At 41.2% G+C, this 21,043-nt stretch overlaps 2 protein-coding genes across 3 annotated transcripts in view; one reads left to right on the top strand and one right to left on the bottom strand.

The window, feature by feature from the left end:
• ccnjl (cyclin J-like) overlaps positions 1-9,026 on the top strand; it is a 41,837-nt gene extending 32,811 nt beyond the window's left edge. For both annotated transcript variants that reach the window (XM_060936267.1, XM_060936266.1), the window contains exons 4-6: positions 802-1,101; positions 1,231-1,390; positions 6,423-9,026. In XM_060936267.1, coding sequence (XP_060792250.1) covers positions 802-1,101; positions 1,231-1,390; positions 6,423-6,900 — 938 coding nt within the window. In that variant the 3' untranslated portion in view covers positions 6,901-9,026. The remainder of the gene's footprint in view (positions 1-801; positions 1,102-1,230; positions 1,391-6,422) is intronic.
• A 2,244-nt stretch (positions 9,027-11,270) lies between these two features.
• fabp6 (fatty acid binding protein 6, ileal (gastrotropin)) lies at positions 11,271-17,600 on the bottom strand. Its single transcript, XM_060935182.1, has 4 exons — positions 17,534-17,600; positions 13,341-13,516; positions 13,024-13,113; positions 11,271-11,340 (listed from the first exon to the last, which is right to left on the bottom strand). The coding sequence occupies exons 1-4, from the start codon at positions 17,598-17,600 to the stop codon at positions 11,278-11,280; spliced, it is 396 nt and encodes a 131-aa protein (XP_060791165.1). The 3' UTR covers positions 11,271-11,277.
• Between the last annotated feature and the right edge of the window lie 3,443 nt (positions 17,601-21,043).

Here is a 21,043-nt window from a genome sequence, read left to right as displayed (position 1 = left end):
TGCGCGACCTCCCAGTCAGTCAGACGCGCTGTCACTCCTGTTAGCAATGTAGCTAGGCTCAGCATGGCCAATGGTATTTTTTGGGGCTGTAGTTAGATGCGACCAAACTCTTCCACGTTTTTCCTGTTTACATAGGTTTATATGACCAGTGATATGAAACAAGTTCAGTTACACAAATTGAAACGTAGCGATTTTCTATGCTATGGAAAGTCCGCACTATAATGACAGGCGTACTAACACCTTCTGCGCGCTTCGGCAGCGCATTGATATCTGAGCTCTGTATCAATGCGCTGCCGAAGCGCGCAGAAGGTGTTAGTACGCCTGTCATTATAGTGCGGACTTTCCATAGCATAGAAAATCGCTACGTTTCAATTTGTGTAACTGAACTTGTTTCATGTCACTGGTCATATAAACCTATGTAAACAGGAAAAACGCGGAAGAGTTTGGTTGCATCTAACTACAGCCCCAAAAATACCATTGGCCATACTGAGCCTAGCTACATTGCTAACAGGAGTGACAGCGCGTCTGACTGCGTCTGACTGACTGGGAGGTCGCGCAAAGCTCGGAGAGGTACGGAGCAGCTCGTCTCAATTCAGATAAGAGCATATTTCATTATGGAAGTACGGTGGACTGTTCCTTTAAGGCAGAAAATCGAGTCCTGGAATGGGTGCTAGAAGGTCTTTGTGATTTAAAACAAAAGTTCTTGGTTTTAAGCAATGCAGTTAAACTGAAAAATGATCTTCACTACGTTTGTTAACTGTCAAGTTTATTCTCTCCCCTCCCCCATTTCTCTCTGTGTAGGTAAATTTGAGGAGAAGGAGGACCGTGTGCCGAAGCTGGAGCAGTTGAACACGCTGGGCTTCATGTGCAGCCTCAACCTGGCCCTGAACAAACGCGACCTCATCAAAATGGAATTGCTGCTGCTGGAGACCTTCGGCTGGAACCTGTGCATGCCCACGCCAGCTCACTTCATTGACTACTACCTCCACGCCGCTGTGCAGGAGGGGGACCTGCACAACGGCTGGCCCCTAACCTCTCTGTCCAAGACCAAAGCCTTCATGGACAAATACACGCACTACTTCCTGGAGATTTCCCTGCAAGGTGAATTCAGTTCGAGGTTGTGAGGAATACTTATTGCTAATGTGGATTGGCTTCAGGATTACTGTAGCATAAAAATATTTGAAATTGACCTTCATTTCATCAACCTGAATACTTTTGTTTTCGTCCCAGATCATGCCTTCTTGCGCTTCAGACCCTCGCAGGTGGCAGCCGCCTGCATCGCAGCCTCTCGCATTTGCCTGCAGATTTCCCCAAGTTGGACAACCGTGCTTCACCTGCTGACGGGATATTCCTGGGACCACCTGACCCAGTGCATCCAGCTCATGCTGCTGTAAGAACATGCCAACTATCAAATCATAACAAAGCCGTCAGTACAGCGTGCAAGTAGAACATTCGCAATACAATGTAAATTCTATTAAATATGTAATTTATACATGTAGGTGAAAGACGAAATGAATTTTTGAAACAACAGTTTGTACTATTGTTTGTCCTTTTTAAGTTTTTAATCCCCCGCTGGCCGAAAGGCCCGAAGGGGGATTATGTCGTGGCGATGTCTGCCTGTCCGTCCGTCCGTCCCGGGAAGGGTACTCACCTTCTGAAATCAACTCCTCTCACAATTTTCGGAGGAATTTCACGAAACTTGGCAGGATTCTTTGTTATATGTTGGTGATGCACATAATTTAATTTCGTTCAGTTCGGTCACTTTTTACCAGAGTTACAGCCCTTGATTAACAAAATTATACTTTGGCAATTTCATGAGTGTGTTTTCATTCTAAAATCAACTCCTCTCACAATTTTTGGAGGAATTTCACGAAACTTGGAAAAAGGCATCGTTATATGTCGGTAATACGCATATTGTTATTTTGCTCAGTTCGGTTGTATTTTACCAGAGTTGTGGCCCTTGATGAACAACCTTGTACTTTGACAATTTCATGAAGGTGTGCTCGCCTTCTGACATCAACTCCTCTCACAATTTTTGGATGAATTTCTCGAAGCTTGGCAAAAGGCCTCGTTATATGACGGTAATACGCATATTGTGATTTAATTTAGTTTGTGGAATTTTCCCAGAGCTTTGACCCTTGATTAAATAACTTTGACAATTTCATGAGGGTGTACGTTCTTCTGAAATCAACTCCTCTCACAATTCGTGGAGGAATTTCACCAAACTTGGCAAAAGGCTTTGTTATATGACAGTTATACCGTACACACATTTAAAATTTTGTTTAATTTGGGCAAATTTGACCAGAGTTCTGCCCTTGATTATTAACAAACTTGTACTTTGGCAATTTCATCAAGGTGTGCTTGCTTTCTGAAATCAACTTCCCTCACAATTTTTATCCCCCGCTGGCCGAAAGGCCCGAAGGGGGATTGTCGCATTTTACCAGAGTTATGGCAGAGTTGCCTGCAGGGGATATTGTGCTCTCAGAGCACTCTTATTTTAAACATCTGATAGATTATATTGCAGATTTTTCTTCACTAATATCTTTTCTTCCTGTAAATTTATTTGAGAAAAAACAGAAAAGTAAGAGTGGACTGTGTAATTATTCATATCAATAATAATTCTGTAAAAATGTAGTCGTCATCCATTTAGATTTCCTTGGACCCATATACAGTATACACTATCAGTCAAATGTTTAAGCCTGCTCGACTGAATATGTAGATTTTTATCATCTTAAAGACATTTTTGATAAAGTCTTATGGAATTTGTCCAATTTGTTTCGAAGACAAATGTAAATAGTGAAGTTTGGGGCTCAGGTAGAAATATTTAAGTTATTCCATGAAATCGAGTCGTACATGAGCTGATAGCTGATGAGGCACGTAGCACTGAGTTGACTATAAGCCATGTACGATGAGATTGAATGGAATAACTGTTTTATTCTATCCACATTCACTGGATTTTGAGAAACGGGGCATTTTTATTTTTACTTTTTGCAAATTCGATAAATAAAAACTAGTGCTGTCAAAAATGTCGCGTTATTAACGCGTTAACTTGACTCAATTTTAACGGCGATAATTTTTATTATCGCGAGATTAACGCTCTGTGACATGATGTAGGTTTTTCATAAGCTTTTGAAACTGCCAGGAACTTGGAACAGAGACTTTTGCTTAGAAAACCGATAGCAGCTAGACTGTAATGCCCCACACAGCCAGAGTCCTCTGCGCCCCCCCAAAGAACCAGCGCGGGCGGGGCGCGCTAGTAGAGATGGGATTTATGGCTCTTTGATGGGATCCGCATCTTTGTGATCCGTTCTTTGAAAAGAGCCGTTCAAAAGACTGGCTCATTTGGCTCTTTTTAAATATTTATTCAGTTTTAAGAAGACAGCGTCTAAAGAAGCCAGATCCCTCTGAACTGTAAACTCAATGCTATCCCAGAAATCCTTCCTGTAATATGCAAATTTGGCTGCCTCTGATTGGACAGCGCGACGCATCAACAGGCAGAAAGTGTAAAAGTACAAAATATTTTAAGTGAGCTGAAACAGTAAAGATCAGATTCAATGCAATATTTATCAACGAACAACTTAAACTTAATATAATAGTGTACTTTATATTATAATCAAGCATGTCAAGCCTACCGTCACTGTGTAACCTGTCTCTCTGATTAGAGTTGTAGACTAACTCAAACAGTAGATCATTTCACTCATGGTTCTCTTGCTAGCCCCGCGCCGGTGCTCGGCTTAGGTTTCACTTTGCAGTGGCTGTGTCAAGACGTGTTATGCTTTGCAATAAAAAAAAAATATTGGTACAAAGCAAGCCCATTCACTTTTTTATGCTGATAAGAGAATTACAATGGTTTTTTATGTGACAAAAATGTACGATTAAATTGCGATTAATCGCGAGTTAACTATGACTGTCGCGACATTAATCGCGATTAAATATTTTAATCGCTTGACAGCACTAATAAAAACTTTATCCAAAACATCCTGTTTTACAGCAACTGCACTGGTTGCCAGTTATTTCTCGGATTAAATACAAAATCTTGCTTTTAACCTATAAAGCTCTTCATGGTTTCGCTCCTTCCTATCTCTGTGAGCTAATTCATTTGGACTGTCCCTCTCGCTTCCTCAGATCTTCTGTCTGTGGACTTCTGACTGTTCCACATTTTAAACTGACATCTATGGGTGGCAGATCATTTAGTGTTGCTGCTCCTAAACTTTGGAACTCGTTACCACAATCACTTCGTGACTGTTCCACTCTCTCTTCCTTCAAAGCCAACTTGAAAACTTTTCTCTTTACCTCACACTATTCTTCCTAGTGGTTTTTTTTTGTTGTTGTTTGGTGGTAATTCTTTTGTAAAGCGTCCTTGGGTTTGTGAAAGGCGCTATATAAATTGAACTTATTATTATTATTATTATTATTATTATTATTATTTATCCGACAAAATAACACTACGTTCAGACTGCAACCTGAAACGACCCATATCTGATTTGTTGTGAAATCCGATTTTTTTGTTAGGCCGCTCACATTACCAATTATATGAGACTTGTATGCGATCTCCAATATGAACGGAAAATGACCCAAAAGTGTCCCGCATGCGCAAATTGACACGTAATAAGCACATCTACGTAATACGTAAACAAAAAAAAAGCGCACTCTTCAAGTTTAATGATTTTTTTGTTTGTTTGTTTAATTATCTGGTTAGTGTTAAAGTGTGAGGTCTCGTGTGTGTTTTTGTTTCTGAACTGAAATGAAAACGTGTAGCCTGGTAACGAGGGTTGACTCCTAAATGTCTCTCTAATTTCTATAAGTGCACTACATGTTACTAGGAAGTAATGGATTTTTAAACTCTATATAGTGCACTCGAGCTTCAGTAGGCAGTCATTTGGGATACGGCCGCTGTATTACCAAACTCTTAATTCAGGCTTAATAATTTGCACATATTTATTTCGTCATATTAATAAACTTTTTCTACATTTTTATAAATATTTATTTAGATTGTTTATAGCCAGCTGAATTCTGCAACTTCTCTCAGCGCTGGCTCAAGGTGCAGAAACACCAGTGCAGTTTGCGATGGAGATGAGGCGAGACCTGGCGATGTGGTTTTTGTGGCGGTGGCTAATGAGACCGAAGGTGTCAAATAACTGGAAATTTCCAGAACAATCTTATAATCTTGTAATACAGGATGGTTTAAGTTATAAATCAGTTATAGAAACTGTTTTATTTAACCAGGCTAACAGATCAACATCCAGGTCCCTACCAAATCCACCATTAGCTTGATCAATTCTATAAAAGTCTATTTAAATTCTGAAAACTGTATAAATGTTGTTGTTTTCCACCAAAGAGGCGGGATTAGCCAATGCAGAATAGTGACGTTTGTCTCTTGTTGATGACGTGTAGGTCGCATGAATGCGACCTGTCCGGTCAGACTGCAGTCGCATGTGAAAATATCGGATATGCATCGGAATTAGGACCACATATCCAAGCGGCCTGGGTCGCATGTGAAAAAATCGGATCTGTGTCGTTCAGATTGTCAATAACAAATCGGATACAGGTCACATATGGGCAAAAAAATCGGATACGGGTCGTTTCAGGGTGCAGTCTGAACGTAGTCTAACTTCTGCTTAGAATGTAAACCAGCCAGCTAAATGATGGTAGCAATTTGTGAAAAATGTAGTAGTAGTAATAATTATAATAATTATTATTATTAATTCTTGAAAAAAAAGACGTTCTTACTATCAAATACTTTCATTCCATATTTTGTTGCTTTTTTATTTTTGGAGTTTTGTTTTCGAGTAGAGTTTATTTCATCCTCGGTTGGTTCAGTAACACACTCCGCCGTTTTGTTTTTCTCTACTCACGGTATATGAGCTGATAGCCTAGTAGTAGAGTAGCCAATCAGAGCGCGCGATTGCTCATATCCAGTGAATGTGTGTAGAATAATATGATGATATATCATGTATTTCTTACTTCTTCAAAACGTTTTACTATTAACATTTTTTTACTTAAAATTTAACTGAATGTACAGTATGAGAAGTAATTAGGAGCTCGGCCTATTTGGAACCTTTAAGAAAACCTCCTGGGTGAAGCTGCCTTCTCCTCCTCATGAAGCTAGCTGAGAGGAGAGGATGCTTAAAGCCTGCGAAGCTTCATCAGGAATACTCTGAATAAACAAACACTGCCAGTTCAGACACACCATCTTACAGAAATGCTTGTCATAAGGTTCATTTTATAGAGAATTTTTAAAAAGCATAAAATCAGCTCACTTCTTTTTTCCCCTCGAAGGGCTTTAGCAGAACAAACCAGTAAGAGAGAAGTTTAAAAAAAAAAAAAAGAGAGAAAAGTGAGATTGATCCATGTGACATCTTGTCTCATTTCTTAGTAAGAACAGTTTACTTGTTATCTAATTGTTGGTGCCTTTTTTACAGTGCGCACGATAATGATGTGAAAGAAGCCAACAAATCCAAGTCGTCACCTTCATCCAGTCAGAGTGCACAGCCTCAGGCTCACGTCTCGCCCAGCCCTGCTCCCTCAGCCCTACAGAGACACCCTGCGTCCACCTCACAGCAGCTACTGCTCCAGACTGGCAGTTACCCGCCGCTCTCTCAGCACTCCCCTGCTCTGGCACAGCTGCACATGCTGGCCGAGTGCCAGGCCATGGGCGCAGTGAGCACGCGGGAATACCTCCAGCCGCACCAGGCTAGCCTGCTCTCTTCCTCTATGCCCACTGCGTCATTCCCATCTTTCCCCAGTCTGGCATCAGGGCTGTGCGGCTTGCCCTTGCAAGGACCCCTCTCCATGCAAGTAGGCATGGCGGCGGAACCACGACCCTGCGTGGGCCTGGCTTACACCAACAGCTACCTGGGCTCACACCACAGCTTCACAGCCGGATGTTTCGACAGGTGACGCCAGGAGAGGGAGGGCAGACTGAACTCGGCGCGCCCGCTGTCCTCCGCCCTCCTCTCCACCTCCCCGGTGCCATCCACTCTCAGCCAGAGGCACAGACTTTCTAAACAGAAGGCCCACAGCCGAACAGATCCATCAAAGGTCATAGTGTTAAGTTGAAACAAGCTCAAGTGTGGACCTTCTGCCCTTTTTTTTTTTCCCCCTTCCTTTTAAACACCTAGGTGCCTGTTGAGAAAAGATATCTCAAAGACTACAGCATGCCCATGTATGTATCACGTTCTGAAAACGTGATGGGAGGAAAACAGAACGCCAGCGCTGCAAGATATATATATGATATGATATTATCAGACACTTAGAAATGTCCCACAGGAGCATTTTAGTTCCATACAAAGCCTTAAGAAGAGAAACTGTGGAGATCAGTTTCCCAAACTGCTGTTTTTCCCCTTTTCTTTCTGTTTTCTTGTTTTTTTTATTTTTATCATTTTTAAAATAAGGCGTCCTAGAAATTTCACACTGGAATTATTGTGTCGTCCTTGATGCTGCTGCCTTAAAAGTCAGATGCTGGCTTTATGACCAAGAAACCTGTCTCCCTTTTCAGTATCGTTTACAGTGACTAAATAACACACATATCAGGGATGTGCAGATTACTTGAAAGAAAAAAAAATGCCATTGAAAAAATACCAGCCGATGTTTGTTTGTATGAAGTGGTGAATCTGTAAATGTGTTTTGTATGTGATCTGCTTTAAAGGTGATCATGTCTGGGAAGGAAGGTTACTTGCAGCTTTGGGCTTAGATCCCCATCCCTCCGGTCTTCCTACAGGCAGATGGAAGGGAAGCCCCAGGGGAGCAAGGCATCTGTCCTGTCGCCTCTGTAACTCGCGCTGGAGGAAGCTGAGCTTTACAAGCTGCTTACCCAGGCGGGGGCAGCGGGGGGGAGACTCCTCCTTGATTCATCCACGTTAAGCTCACTACCATAGAAAGATGACTTCATTGTCTTTTACCTCATTCTTTTAGTCGCCGCGGTGCATGCAGATTACCTCACGCTACTGCTGTGCCGAATGACGCTCAGTCGTTCTGCGATCACACGCGAGGAAACCGGACACATTTGGTAGATTAGAGAATATTATACAGTTGCATAATCAGCTATACTACTGATCTGGCGCTTATAGGAGATCTAATCACACACGTGCGCACGTGCATAGCGAGCTTGACGATGGTGTTATGAGTAAAGACATCAGAGATGATGTGTTGTTCTGAATTCCATGATTATTTTTTTTTGTCATTCCATACTGTTTTTACTTTGTTGTGAAAGTCAGACACGTTTTCCTAGAACACTAAAGATTAGACGAGCATCAACTCCGAGTCCATTTCTCTCAGGTTTTGTTGGGTTTTACAGGGATGTCGACTGCACAGTAAAGTCAACCGGCAGCAAGACCAAAGTGTCTGCTTTATGTCCTGCTTAAATTCTAAGCTTTTTAACCACTTTACTGGACTTTGGATCCAAATCGTCCTCTGATAGTCCTGAATCTTGAACTACCTCAACGTATGCTATTGTTTTGACGCTGATTTTGCAGGACTTCGATTTGATTTGATTTGTTTTGATTAGATTATCTTCTTTCTGACTGGTCATGAGCTTCAGGATTAGTTTTAATCCACAGAACATTGAATTCCTTTATGTTGAAGTCTCATTATGTAGGTAGATGAATTGTGTTCACTGTAACGGATGGATATAGGCACGGATTTGTATTTCAGTTCCTTGTATTTCAGTGAAGCCTCTGTGTGTGCAATACGTAACCATTAATTTCATGTTACTGCAGATCTGTCACGTTGTTGTTGTTGTTGTTTTTTTTAACTTTACCACTACATTATTTTTATTATTTTAGCCTTAGTGTGTTTTATAACAGGATATTACTGCTAGAAGGCAGTGATTGAAGGTTTTTTTTTTTTTTTAATCGTCCACCAAGAAAATGTTGCACATTGCAACCGATGTCTGCTAAATCCAGAAGTTTAGTAGATCAGTGAGTACTGATAGAGTTCATTCAGTGGTCTATGGTTTTATTTAAAAGCCTGTATTTGTGTAGGAGATTAAGGCCAGTGGGGACGGGAGGGAAAACATGCCATTTGGATATAAAATCCTGAAAAATAAAACAAAAGAAAAACAAACAGAAGAGATGTCTTTTTTTTTTTTTTTTCCTTCTTCTTCGTTGCATACTGTACAAAGTAGTAAAAGCAGGTTATTTGCATAGGTCACGTGTTTTAATATGAATGTCGAGTCGTTGCACATGAAAAGGTCGGAAGGGAGTGTGGACATGTTTTCCTTTTAGCCCCACCCCAAAAAGCAGTGCCCCCCTCCCCTCTCTCTCTCTCTCTCTCTCTGTCTCTCTCTCTCCCTTCATGTGCTACATACAAGACAATGGAGGAGATTCCTGCTCTGCATGACACTCTTTCCTGTCACTAAACGGCAAATAAAGAGCAAGAGCAAGGGCTAAAGATTATCCAGATCAAAGAGCAGTCCAAAAAGCAGAACACTGCAGACATCAGTGTTGTCAAAGGAAACACTCAGAAATTCAAATATCTGTGCTACTGTATCCAATTCATAATTTTATCATTCAAGTCTTGATTTTTAATCTCCACTCGGAAAACGACGTACGTCGCAGCCGATGTCTTCTAAATCTAGACATTTAGTATACCAGGAAGTAATGACCGAGTTCATTCATTGGCCTATAGTTTCATTTAAAAGCTTGTGTAGGACATTTGGGACGGGGAGGGGAAACGAGATTATCTCGATTAAAGAACAGCTCCTAAAAAGATAGTAGAAAGATAAAATGTATTAAAAATCCTGGACGACAGTAATAATAAAGACATAATGCTGTACTTATGTCATCATTTATATTTTGAAGTGGCCTATGTCCTGTTTGCTCTTCCAACCATCTGTCCTGTTTAAAGGCCTGATTATTTTTCCAGACACTCTCATTGTGGACTGATGGGAGTCTGATAAGGTGTAAACCTGCAGAATGGGATGTCGTGCTAGATTAGTGGGTCTGTTGAGAGAGCCGTCTTATCTGAGTAATTAAAGATATTGGCTGGAAGACGACAGAGAGGAAGCCTGGGAGGAGTGGAGGAGAGGAGGGAGCCTCCTTTGTGCGAGCGCTCTGTTGGGGGTACATGTGCAGGCCCAGGGAGGTACACCACATGTCTGAGCCGGTGTGAAGAAAGGACTGGAGGGAGGGAGGGGGCAGTTGGGTAATGGATCATTTTCACAACCTTTGTTTGGACGGTGGAGGGGGGGAGAGGTGCTGGCACACTTTTAATTATTACAAAGGTTTACTTCCAAACCCAACCTGCAACATCTATTCACTTTTTGATGTTGTTTTACAGCTTAAAAGCGTTTCATAAGAAATAATATAAAGTCAAGAGGGTTGGAAGTGGAAATGAGTTTAAATGTGCTAAAATAAAAGGAGACTAGTTTGAGTGCATGTATTAATCTATTTTATGTGTTGTTTTACTTTTCACATCATAGTTTCAGGTTCAATTATAAAACGTCGGACACAGCAAACCTTTCCTAGTAATGTTTAAACAATGTTCTCACAATGTTCTGGAACAAAGAGAACTGCCAAGGATTTTAGCAGGGGTACATCATACCCTCAGGGCAGGAACACATTTTGAAAGCTGACTGCCCCCCAGTGGCAGCCATGTGGTCACCAAAAAATGTTTTTTAAAAAGATTTCAGATTTTGAGGATTTACACTACCGTTCAAAAGTTTGGGGTCACTTTGAAATGTCCTTATTTTTGAAAGAAAAGCACTGTTCTTTTCAATGAAGATCACTTTAAACTAATCAGAAATCCACTCTATACATTGCTAATGTGCTAAATGACTATTCTAGCTGCAAATGTCTGGTTTTTGGTGCAATATCTCCATAGGTGTATAGAGGCCCATTTCCAGCAACTCTCACTCCAGTGTTCTAATGGTACAATGTGTTTGCTCATTGCCTCAGAAGGCTAATGGATGATTAGAAAACCCTTGTACAATCATGTTAGCACAGCTGAAAACAGTTGAGCTCTTTAGAGAAGCTATAAAACTGACCTTCCTTTGAGCAGATTGAGTTTCTGGAGCATCACATTTGTGGGGTCGATTAAATGCTCAAAATGGCCAGAAAAATGTCTCGACTATATTTTCGATTCATTTTACAACTTACAGTATGGTGGTAAATAAAAGTGTGACTTTTCATGGAAAACACAAAATTGTCTGCGTGACCCCAAACTTTTGAAAGGTAGTGTATATGCTTAAAGAAACATTAAGATGCACACAAGGAGAATTTTTTTTTTTTTACAGTTTATTGAATACATTTGTAGTCATACACAAGCAACGTGATGCATTTAGATTTTCTTGCTGATTCGGATATAGACAACTGGACCTTTAGCTGTGGTGGCCGTGGAAGTCTGTGTAGCAAAGAATATTATTCACATTAGGCATTTTCTACATACTGTGAAATGTGAAAATAAAGTGAAAACATGGGTAGTGTGTCAAAATCATGTAAAAGTGGACTCGTACGCGTTTTTCGTACGAGCTACATCCGAGACATGGAGAACCAAAACCGTGACATAAATCTCTATTTGTCACTCATGAGGAAATCGATGAATTGTTTTGATAAATTTGGAGACTTTTTGTTTGTGAATGTGTCTATATAATACAAAGAAAATCACAGGTTGGCTTGAAGATATGAAGTTTATCTTCTCATGTTGAAAAACTTGCATTTTTCATATTGTGGATTTGAGTGACGTATTTAAATAATATTGGCTGGCTTTTTTTCATGGTATATCAGATATATTCCATTCAGCTAGCATGATATTGAACAAGTCGAAGACGAGTAGCTGAATGGAATATATTTGATATACCACAAAAAAAAAGCCAGCCAATATTATTATATATACACATTCCTTTTGGGTGTTTAACACATCTTTCTTTTTCAAAATTCTCTCAAAATCTTCTGTCTTTAACGAAGCAAACTTGGTGACCATGTTTGCTTACAAACTGTCACAGTCGCTTGCTAGTGCAGAAGTTTTACATCTCCAATGTGTCTCTTTTCCAGTTTTTCAATGTCCGTTGGTATGTTTTTCTCTTGTAAATATGCGTGAAGAATATCTAATGAAGTTTTGGTAGCCTTTCGGATATTCAATGCGTCTTTCTCTTTCCTGGTGAACAAAGAAATGCTTCTGCGCATGGACAGCAGAAAACTTTCTCATTGGATATTCACATCAGCTCCGATGTGTGATGGCATGTTGTCTTGACAACCATGCAATATCGTAAACCATATTGAATGCTCATTCTCCATCGGATAGAGTGACGTTGTATATGTAGAATAAGCAATATGCTAACAATATTGCATGCTATCAAACCGAATGAATGAAACCAGCTAGAAGGGAATAGAACACGTTTTTATTCCATGGAAAAAGTGTCCTGTATGTATAATAATTCCTGATATTTCACGCCGATGATGTCACTCCCAGTGTTTTCCCACTGACTGGACGCGCATTGCCAAAATGGCAAACTGGTTCAAAATTAGAATCCTTTTGATTAACTTGCATATTTTTTTATGGATGTAGCTATATAATATTCGTTACACTCACTTGTGAAATATACGTTCACCACTCAAACATAAACTTCATATCTTTGTGTGACTGTGTAATATGGTCTCATACAATCAAATTTGTAAATATTCACATGACTTATTATATATGAAAAGCTATGAAGGAAAATGTATGAAATGCAACCATATCTGCCTTGTTTGTTTAACTTTGTATGTTTTTTTTTCATTCAAGTAAATTTAATATATGAAGAAATATTAAGTAAGAAATAGTTATCCAAAGGTAAGGATTTAAATAGATTTTTTAACATCAACAGGACAAAAATATTTGTCTAATGGTCTTTGAGATCATTTAAAAGGCCTGAATTAAATTGTAAGGAGTAAAAAGTGTGTTTTTGTTACAAGTATTCATTTTTAATATACTTTAATAATCTAAATATACTATTATATGATACTTATAATACCTAGGTATGGTTATGAGTTACCACCTCAAAAATTTCAGTTCTACAATCTGCTCAGCTTTTATTCAGTGATGTACCTCAATGAGCTTCCCGCCGCTGATCTCGACTTTATGGTCGTAGTTGGGAAATTGTGTCCTGAGCTTGTCTCCTTCCATGGTGACGGTTGCCTGGTGACGTGAAGAATAAATCCTATTCACAGATCTTATAATAGATTGTCTCTCTTTAAAAAATAATCTTAATTAATGAGATCTGTACTTGACGTCTTGCTGAGCTGTAATTTCCTGGTAGAAGTACATAGTAGATCTTTAGATCTTGTTCATTTTCTGATGGCGAGTTATAGCAATGCCAGTAGTTTTCTGTGTTATTGTTTCATGAGGGACAGCCTCAGTCTTACCTTAAACTTCTTTCCCCCGATGGTCTCCATGTCGCACTCCTTGCCAATAACAAACTTATTGATGAGGCTGTGGTTGGCTGGGTAATGCTGAGTCCAGGAGAACTCAGTACCGTTCTGAACCACCTCTGTCACAAGCTTGTAATCACGACCCCTCTCAATCACATCATCAGGGATACCTGAAATGCAAAGGCACAGACTCATTATTATTATCCTGCCTGTGTTAAAACACTGTCTCTGTAACCTTTGAGATATATGTCCTTGTCCTTGCAGTAAAGACTATACTTACACCGAAGCTGAAAAACAACGTGTTTGTGAAATTCTCAAAATATTATTAGCCCACAGACACAGATTTACACTTTCAAAAAAAATTAAGGAAAAAACCAAACATTAGAATAAATTTTCATGAGATTAAACGTCAAAAAATGAGACCGTCAGTGACGGCATAGCTCACTCCGGCCCTGTCTAGTCCAGAAGGAACGATCTAAAGTAGGCCACTTTGCGCAATAAATGGTGCAAACTATATACACCCTAGGAATACCGACCTATTTGCCAGAAAGAATCCAAAACAGTGAGGAATTGACTGAGAAGAAGCAATTTTTGTTGAACTGCTCATTAAGGCTTAATTAGTCCATAACTTCATTAATAATTGTAATTAAGCAAATCTGGGTAGAAGTTATATGCATCCTAGGTCCCCCTACCTTCATGCCAGAAAGAATCAAAATCGGTGAAGAATTGAGAGAGAAGAAGCGATTTGTGTGGAAACTGCTCGTTAGGGCTTAATTACTCCATATTTTGATTATTAATTGCAATTATGCAAATTTGGGTAGAAGCTATATGCACAACAGACAGACCTACCTTCCTGCCAAAAAGAATAAAAATCGGTGAAGAATTGAGAGAGAAGAAGCGATTTTCGTGAAATGCGGATGACGCTGGACGGACGGCCGACAACACATGGTGGCATAAGTTCATCACCTGTTGCCCGGATGAACTAATAAGGATGTAATCTTGCAAAAATTCAATTACGATCCAAAACATCTCATCTCATCTCATTATCTCTAGCCGCTTTATCCTTCTACAGGGTCACAGGCAAGCTGGAGCCTATCCCAGCTGACTACGGGCGAAAGGCGGGGTACACCCTGGACAAGTCGCCAGGTCATCACAGGGCTGACACATAGACACAGACAACCATTCACACTCACATTCACACCTACGGTCAATTTAGAGTCACCAGTTAACCTAACCTGCGTGTCTTTGGACTGTGGGGGAAACCGGAGCACCCGGAGGAAACCCACGCGGACACGGGGAGAACATGCAAACTCCGCACAGAAAGGCCCTCGCCGGCCCCGGGGCTCGAACCCAGGACCTTCTTGCTGTGAGGCGACAGCGCTAACCACTACACCACCGTGCCGCCTGATCCAAAACATAAGAGCACCAATTTTAAAAGAACCTTGTCTTGAGAACATCTTGTCTCCTTCCTCAAATTTCTTCAGAAATAATTATTTGTATTCTTACTGTAATTAAAATATTACTTTTCACTGCATTTTATAGAATACCCTATATTTAATAGGCATTACAAATATCCTCACATGCTGGGTTTCATACCACTCCTACACTAATGATACTCAACTTATCCTGATTCTTTTCTTGCTCAGACACTCCTATTTCTGCATGGACCTCAGGATGTCTGGCAGACGTCTCATTAAGGATGGAAGCTCATCAGCTGAAACCTAATCCTAGGCAAATTGAGCAAAACATCCCTGGAGATGCATCACTACATAACGATCTTGTGGTCTTCCTGGACAACTCTGAGATCTCGCCTTTTGTCACTGCATGCAACCTTAAATTGTCCATCCCATCCCATCTCACATTGCTATACTGACATGCTCATGCCAGTTTCTCCTTTACAGCATTAAGGCCAAGTTTACATTAGACCGTATCTGTCTCGTTTTCTTCGCGGATGCACTGTCCGTTTACATTAAAACACCGGGAAATGGGAATCCGCCAGGGTCCACGTATTCAATCCAGATCGTGTCTGGTCCGGTGCTGTGTAAACATTGAGAATACGCGGATACGCTGTGCTGAGCTCTAGCTGGGGTCTCATTGGACAACGTCACTGTGACATCCACCTTCCTGATTCGCTGGCATTGGTCATGTGACGCGACTGCTGAAAAACGGCGCGGACTTCCGCCTTGTATCACCTTTCATTAAAGAGTATAAAAGTATGAAAATACTGCAAATACTGATGCAAATACTGCCCATTGTGTAGTTATGATTGTCTTTAGGCTTGCCATCCTTCCACTTGCAAGTGGTAAGTGACGCGCATACCCGATATGCACTGAGGGCACACACACAGCGGCTCAGTCCCGAATCACTGCTCGTGCGCTTCACTCGCGCGCTCTGTGAGCTGCGCAGGGCCGGAGTGCGCACCCTCCAGAGGGCACTCGCTGTTCAGGGCGGAGTGATTTGGAGCGCAGGATGCCTGCGGAGCTGAGCGTACCCGTGTATTAGCGTTGCTGTGTGCACGGGAATCGTGTATTGGCGTTGCTGTGTGCACGCTAATCGTTTTAAAAACGTTAATCTGATGATCTGCTGATACGGTCTAATGTAAACCCCACCTAAGAGGATTCGTCCATTTCTATCCACATAGGCCACTCAGGTGCTTGTTCAGGCCCTTGTTATTATGAGACTGGACTACTGTATCTCACTCCTGGCAAGGCAAGCCTGCCTCTGCATACCATTGGACTTCTGCAACTGATCCAGAATGCAGCTGCATAACTTGTTTCCAACTTTCCCAAGTTCTCCCAAAGTTCTCATTGCTACACTCCCTCCACTGACTTCCTGTAGCTGCCTGCATCAGATTTAATACACTGATGCATGCTTACAAAGCCAAAAAGGACCAACGCCCATCTACCTTAAAGCACTCATGACACCCTGCACTGCACTACATTCCTTCCGAATGTGGAACGAGGGTCTGTGTTGTTACACCTCTGAGCTAGAATGGCTGGTAGTAACAGAGCCGAGGTTTAAGATGAGTTACTGGTTGCCTTCAAACTAAAACTAAAGACCTACCTCTTCATGAAGTACACTGTCATAGGGGCACAGTAGGAGTCCATTTCTGTCCCCCAAGGTACAATCTACACTGATGTACCCCCTAGGGCTCATTATTGGTCTCCAAGGCAACTATAGGTACCTTTTTAGGGCCAAAAAGGTACACCTTAGAGAGTACTACTCCGGTGACAAGCCATTGTACCCCTAAAGGTATAATGACATACTTTGTTTTCTGAGAGTGTACTAAAAAAGTCTTGTTTTTTTTTAAATACCATATTAACCTTCCCAACAGGGTTTTTAGACTGATAGTGCTCCTAGTCCCTGATCTAGTGAACCAGTATGAAGGTGTATTTATTGATAGCACTTCTGTCAGTCACTCTAGATAAGGGAATCTGCCAAATGTAAATGTATTGACATGCATTGTCAAATCCCTGCATTGTCGCATCCCTTTGCTTGCTGTGTCTGTGCTTCATTAAGAAGCTTCATTTATCTTGACAACTGGTCACCTCCTGTAGTGCACTCAATTAAATCCTGTACATATTTACCACATCTAACAGATTAGATGTTGAAAAGAATTGCATGTGTAATGACATTGCCTATCACTGCAAAGAAAAAATAAAAAAAACCTGCCAATATCTGCTCATATCTGCAAGCCAACTCTCAAAAATTCACCTAAAAGAGCTCAAAAAGCTGACTCGTTCACGAAAAAACATAGCACTAATTCACACCTCTAGTTCCAGGCAAGGCGGCACGGTGGTGTAGTGGTTAGCGCTGTCGCCTCACAGTAAGAAGGTCCTGGGTTCGAGCCCCGGGGCCGGCGAGGGCCTTTCTGTGCGGAGTTTGCATGTTCTCCCCGTGTCCGCGTGGGTTTCCTCCGGGTGCTCCGGTTTCCCCCACAGTCCAAAGACATGCAGGTTAGGTTAACTGGTGACTCTAAATTGACCGTAGGTGTGAATGTGAGTGTGAATGGTTGTCTGTGTCTATGTGTCAGCCCTGTGATGACCTGGCGACTTGTCCAGGGTGTACCCCGCCTTTCGCCCGTAGTCAGCTGGGATAGGCTCCAGCTTGCCTGCGACCCTGTAGAAGGATAAAGCGGCTAGAGATAATGAGATGAGATGAGTAGTTCCAGGCACCAACTTACTCACCAACAAGTTTGCAGAAGTCATCATATCCCTGCTGACTTTCAGTCTCCCACTTGCCAGAGTAAGCCATGGCTGGATAGAGATGATGTCAATGACGAGTGAATGGAAGGCTGATTTTAGAGGAAAGTACTCGTGGATAAATTTCTTCTGCTTAAATACCCACCTCTTCCTGCTGGCTCTACAACTTTATGACATGAGCACAGTACTGTAATAATTAAGCCATAAACCTGTACCACTGGATGATGGCAAAATGACAAGTCATTACGATTTTAACCGAGAGGTTGCTCACCTGAATTAAATAGTGACTAGAGATCTGGATGAATTATTTCATTCTTTTTTTTTTTTTTATTGCTACGATACAGACATATAAATTTCCTTCAGTTGTAGTTTAAGTGATTATACCATTTTACAAAGGAAATACTATATAGTAATATACTGCAAAATACTGTATGATTAGATTAGATGGTTTTTATTGACATTGCATATAAAATACAATGACACTTTGTTTGCAGTAACTCTCCAAATAGCAGCATTTTGTGATTGGTGCATAATAGGAAATAACTGAATAAATAAATAGACATAAAAGTCAGTCAATCAAAAGAACAGTCAAATAAAAACAATATATAAAATCACTGTATTAAAACTCGAGCAGCATGATTGTGTATTGCACTTGTCCATCAGGTGTGTGTATGTGTGTGTTTATGATTTCAGAAGTGAGTCCGCAACTCTTGGGAAGAAGCTCTTTTTCAGTCTGGTGGTTCTGGTTCGGATGGTTCTGATGGGAGGGTAGTGAACGGGGAGTGTCCAAGCTGTGAGGAGTCTTTAAAGGGATCCTCCAATTGATTTATTGTCAAACTTATTTTAAGTAAAAATAGTTGCAGTTTTGGCGGCACGGTGGTGTAGTGGTTAGCGCTGTCGCCTCACAGCAAGAAGGTCCGGGTTCGAGCCCCGTGGCCGGCGAGGGCCTTTCTGTGCGGAGTTTGCATGTTCTCCCCAGGTCCGCGTGGGTTTCCTCCGGGTGCTCCGGTTTCCCCCACAGTCCAAAGACATGCAGGTTAGGTTAACTGGTGACTCTAAATTGACCGTAGGTGTGAATGTGAGTGTGAATGGTTGTCTGTGTCTATGTGTCAGCCCTGTGATGACCTGGCGACTTGTCCAGGGTGTACCCCGCCTTTCACCCGTAGTCAGCTGGGATAGGCTCCGGCTTGCCTGCGACCCTGTAGAACAGGATAAAGCGGCTAGAGATAATGAGATGAGTTGCAGTTTTCAAAAATCAAACTTTCATTTTCGGAGACCAAATAGTGATCGAGAAAAATGAATTTTCTTTAAAATGCTAGATGGGCTTGATGTATGCGATGACATCATGTAGTGGTCGCTTGGAGCAACTCAGCTGTTTATATTCTCTGTTTACATCATAGTTTTGCAAGTACTTTACCGAATTTATCAGATTTTAAACAAGTATGCCTCATCGTGTAGCATCTGATCCAGTTTCTGTTGGTGATGCTCTGTTCCAGCTGAGTAAGCACACTTTGCATTTTCTCTGTGGAAATGCAGTCTTTCACTACGTTCAGACTGCAACCTGAAACGACCCATATCCGATTTGTTGTGAAATCCGATTTTTTTGTTAGGCCGTTCACATTACCAATTATATGAGACTTGTATGCGATCTCCAATATGAACGGAAAACGACCCAAAAGTGTCCCGCATGCGCAAATTGACACGTAATAAGCACATCAACGTAATACGTAAACAAAAAAAAGCGCACTCTTCAAGTTTGCAAGTAAAGCATGGAGATGAGGCGAGACCTGGCGATGTGGTTTTTGTGGCGGCGGCGGAACTCACACAATAATCTGATTAATGTGGGCAGCAGACTAATGAGACCGAAGGTGTCAAATTACTGGAAATTTCCAGAACAATCTTATAATCTTGTAATACAGGATGGTTTAAGTTATAAATCAGTTATAGAAACTGTTTTATTTAACCAGGCTAACAGATAAACATCCAGGTCCCTACCAAATCCACCATTAGCTTGATCAATTCTATAAAAGTCTATTTAAATTCTGAAAACTGTACAAATGTTGTTGTTTTCCACCAAAGAGGCGGGATTAGCCAATGCAGAATAGTGATGTTTGTCTCTTGTTGATGACGTGTAGGTCGCATGAATGCGACCTGTCCGGTCAGACTGCAGTCGCATGTGAAAATAACGGATATGCATCGGAATTAGGACCACATATCCAAGCGGCCTGGGTCGCATGTGAAAAAATCGGATCTGTGTCGTTCAGATTGTCAATAACAAATCGGATACAGGTCGCATATGGGCAAAAAAATCGGATATGGGTCGTTTCAGGGTGCAGTCTGAACGTAGTCTTAGTTCCAGCTTGTGCTTTCTTTTTAGCATCACTGTGGCATTTATATGCTACACAATGAGGCATACTTATTTAAAAACTGATAAATTTGGTAAAAATACTTGTAAAACTAGCAAAACTATGATGTAAACAGAGAATATAAACAGCTGAGTTGCTCCAAGTGACCACTACATGATGTCATCGCATACGTCAAGCCCATCTGGCATTTTAAAGAAAATTCATTTTTCTCGAACACTATTTGATCTCCGAAAATGAAAGCTTGATTTTTGAAATCTGTGACTACTTTTACTGGAAATAAGTTTGAGAATAGATCCACTGGAGGATCCCTTTAAAAATGTTGGAGGCCCGCTTGAAGACGCGGCTCGAATGGATGCCACTCAGGTGTGGGAGTGGAGAGCCAACAATCCACTGAGCCATTTTTACCACCCGCTGTAAGTCGTTCTTCTCTACTGCAGTGCAGCTGGAGTACCAGACTGTGCAGCCATAAGTTAAAATGCTCTCAATGGTGCAACGGTAGAAATTTATGAGCAGCTTCTGTGGGAGTCTGTTGTGTTTCAGTACATAGAATATCGCTGACTTACTAATACACACTAACACTTTATTAGGAACACTATACTGTATTAATACTGTGTAGGGTCTCTTTTTGCTCTGAAAACAGCCTCAGTTCTTCATGGCATGGATTCCACAAGATGTTCGAGATATTCCTTTGAGATTCTGCAGCCTCAGCTTTCTTGGTTGACAGAAGTGGATCCTGAAATGGTCTTTTGGTCTTGTAGCACATCCGGCTCAAGGTTCCAATGTGTTGTTCATTCTCATTTGGCCCTGTCCACACGGCAACGGATTCAGGTGACTCCGATACAATTGCTTATCGTTTAGGCCTGGCGTCCACACGGCACCGGCGTTTTGGGTGCCCAAAACGCAATCTTTTTGAGAACGGGTTCCAGAGTGGAAAGATCTGGCAATGTTGCCGTTGTGAAGTCGTCTGGATGAGTAGAACGGATTTGTTTACGATGATGTCACAACCACATGACTGTGAGTGCTTCACGCCGGGTAGAAGTGTAACGAACTCGATGCGAGTTGTCAACAAATCCTATAACTTGGTTCATGAAACGCGCTTACAAAATATTTTCACTGTGAATATTTATTG

Source organism: Neoarius graeffei, chromosome 12, assembly GCF_027579695.1.
Source record: "Neoarius graeffei isolate fNeoGra1 chromosome 12, fNeoGra1.pri, whole genome shotgun sequence".
In the NCBI taxonomy this organism is placed as follows: Eukaryota; Metazoa; Chordata; class Actinopteri; order Siluriformes; family Ariidae; genus Neoarius; species Neoarius graeffei.
The sequence above is the reverse complement of the archived record's forward strand: the minus strand, read 5'-3'. Positions and strand labels throughout refer to the sequence as shown.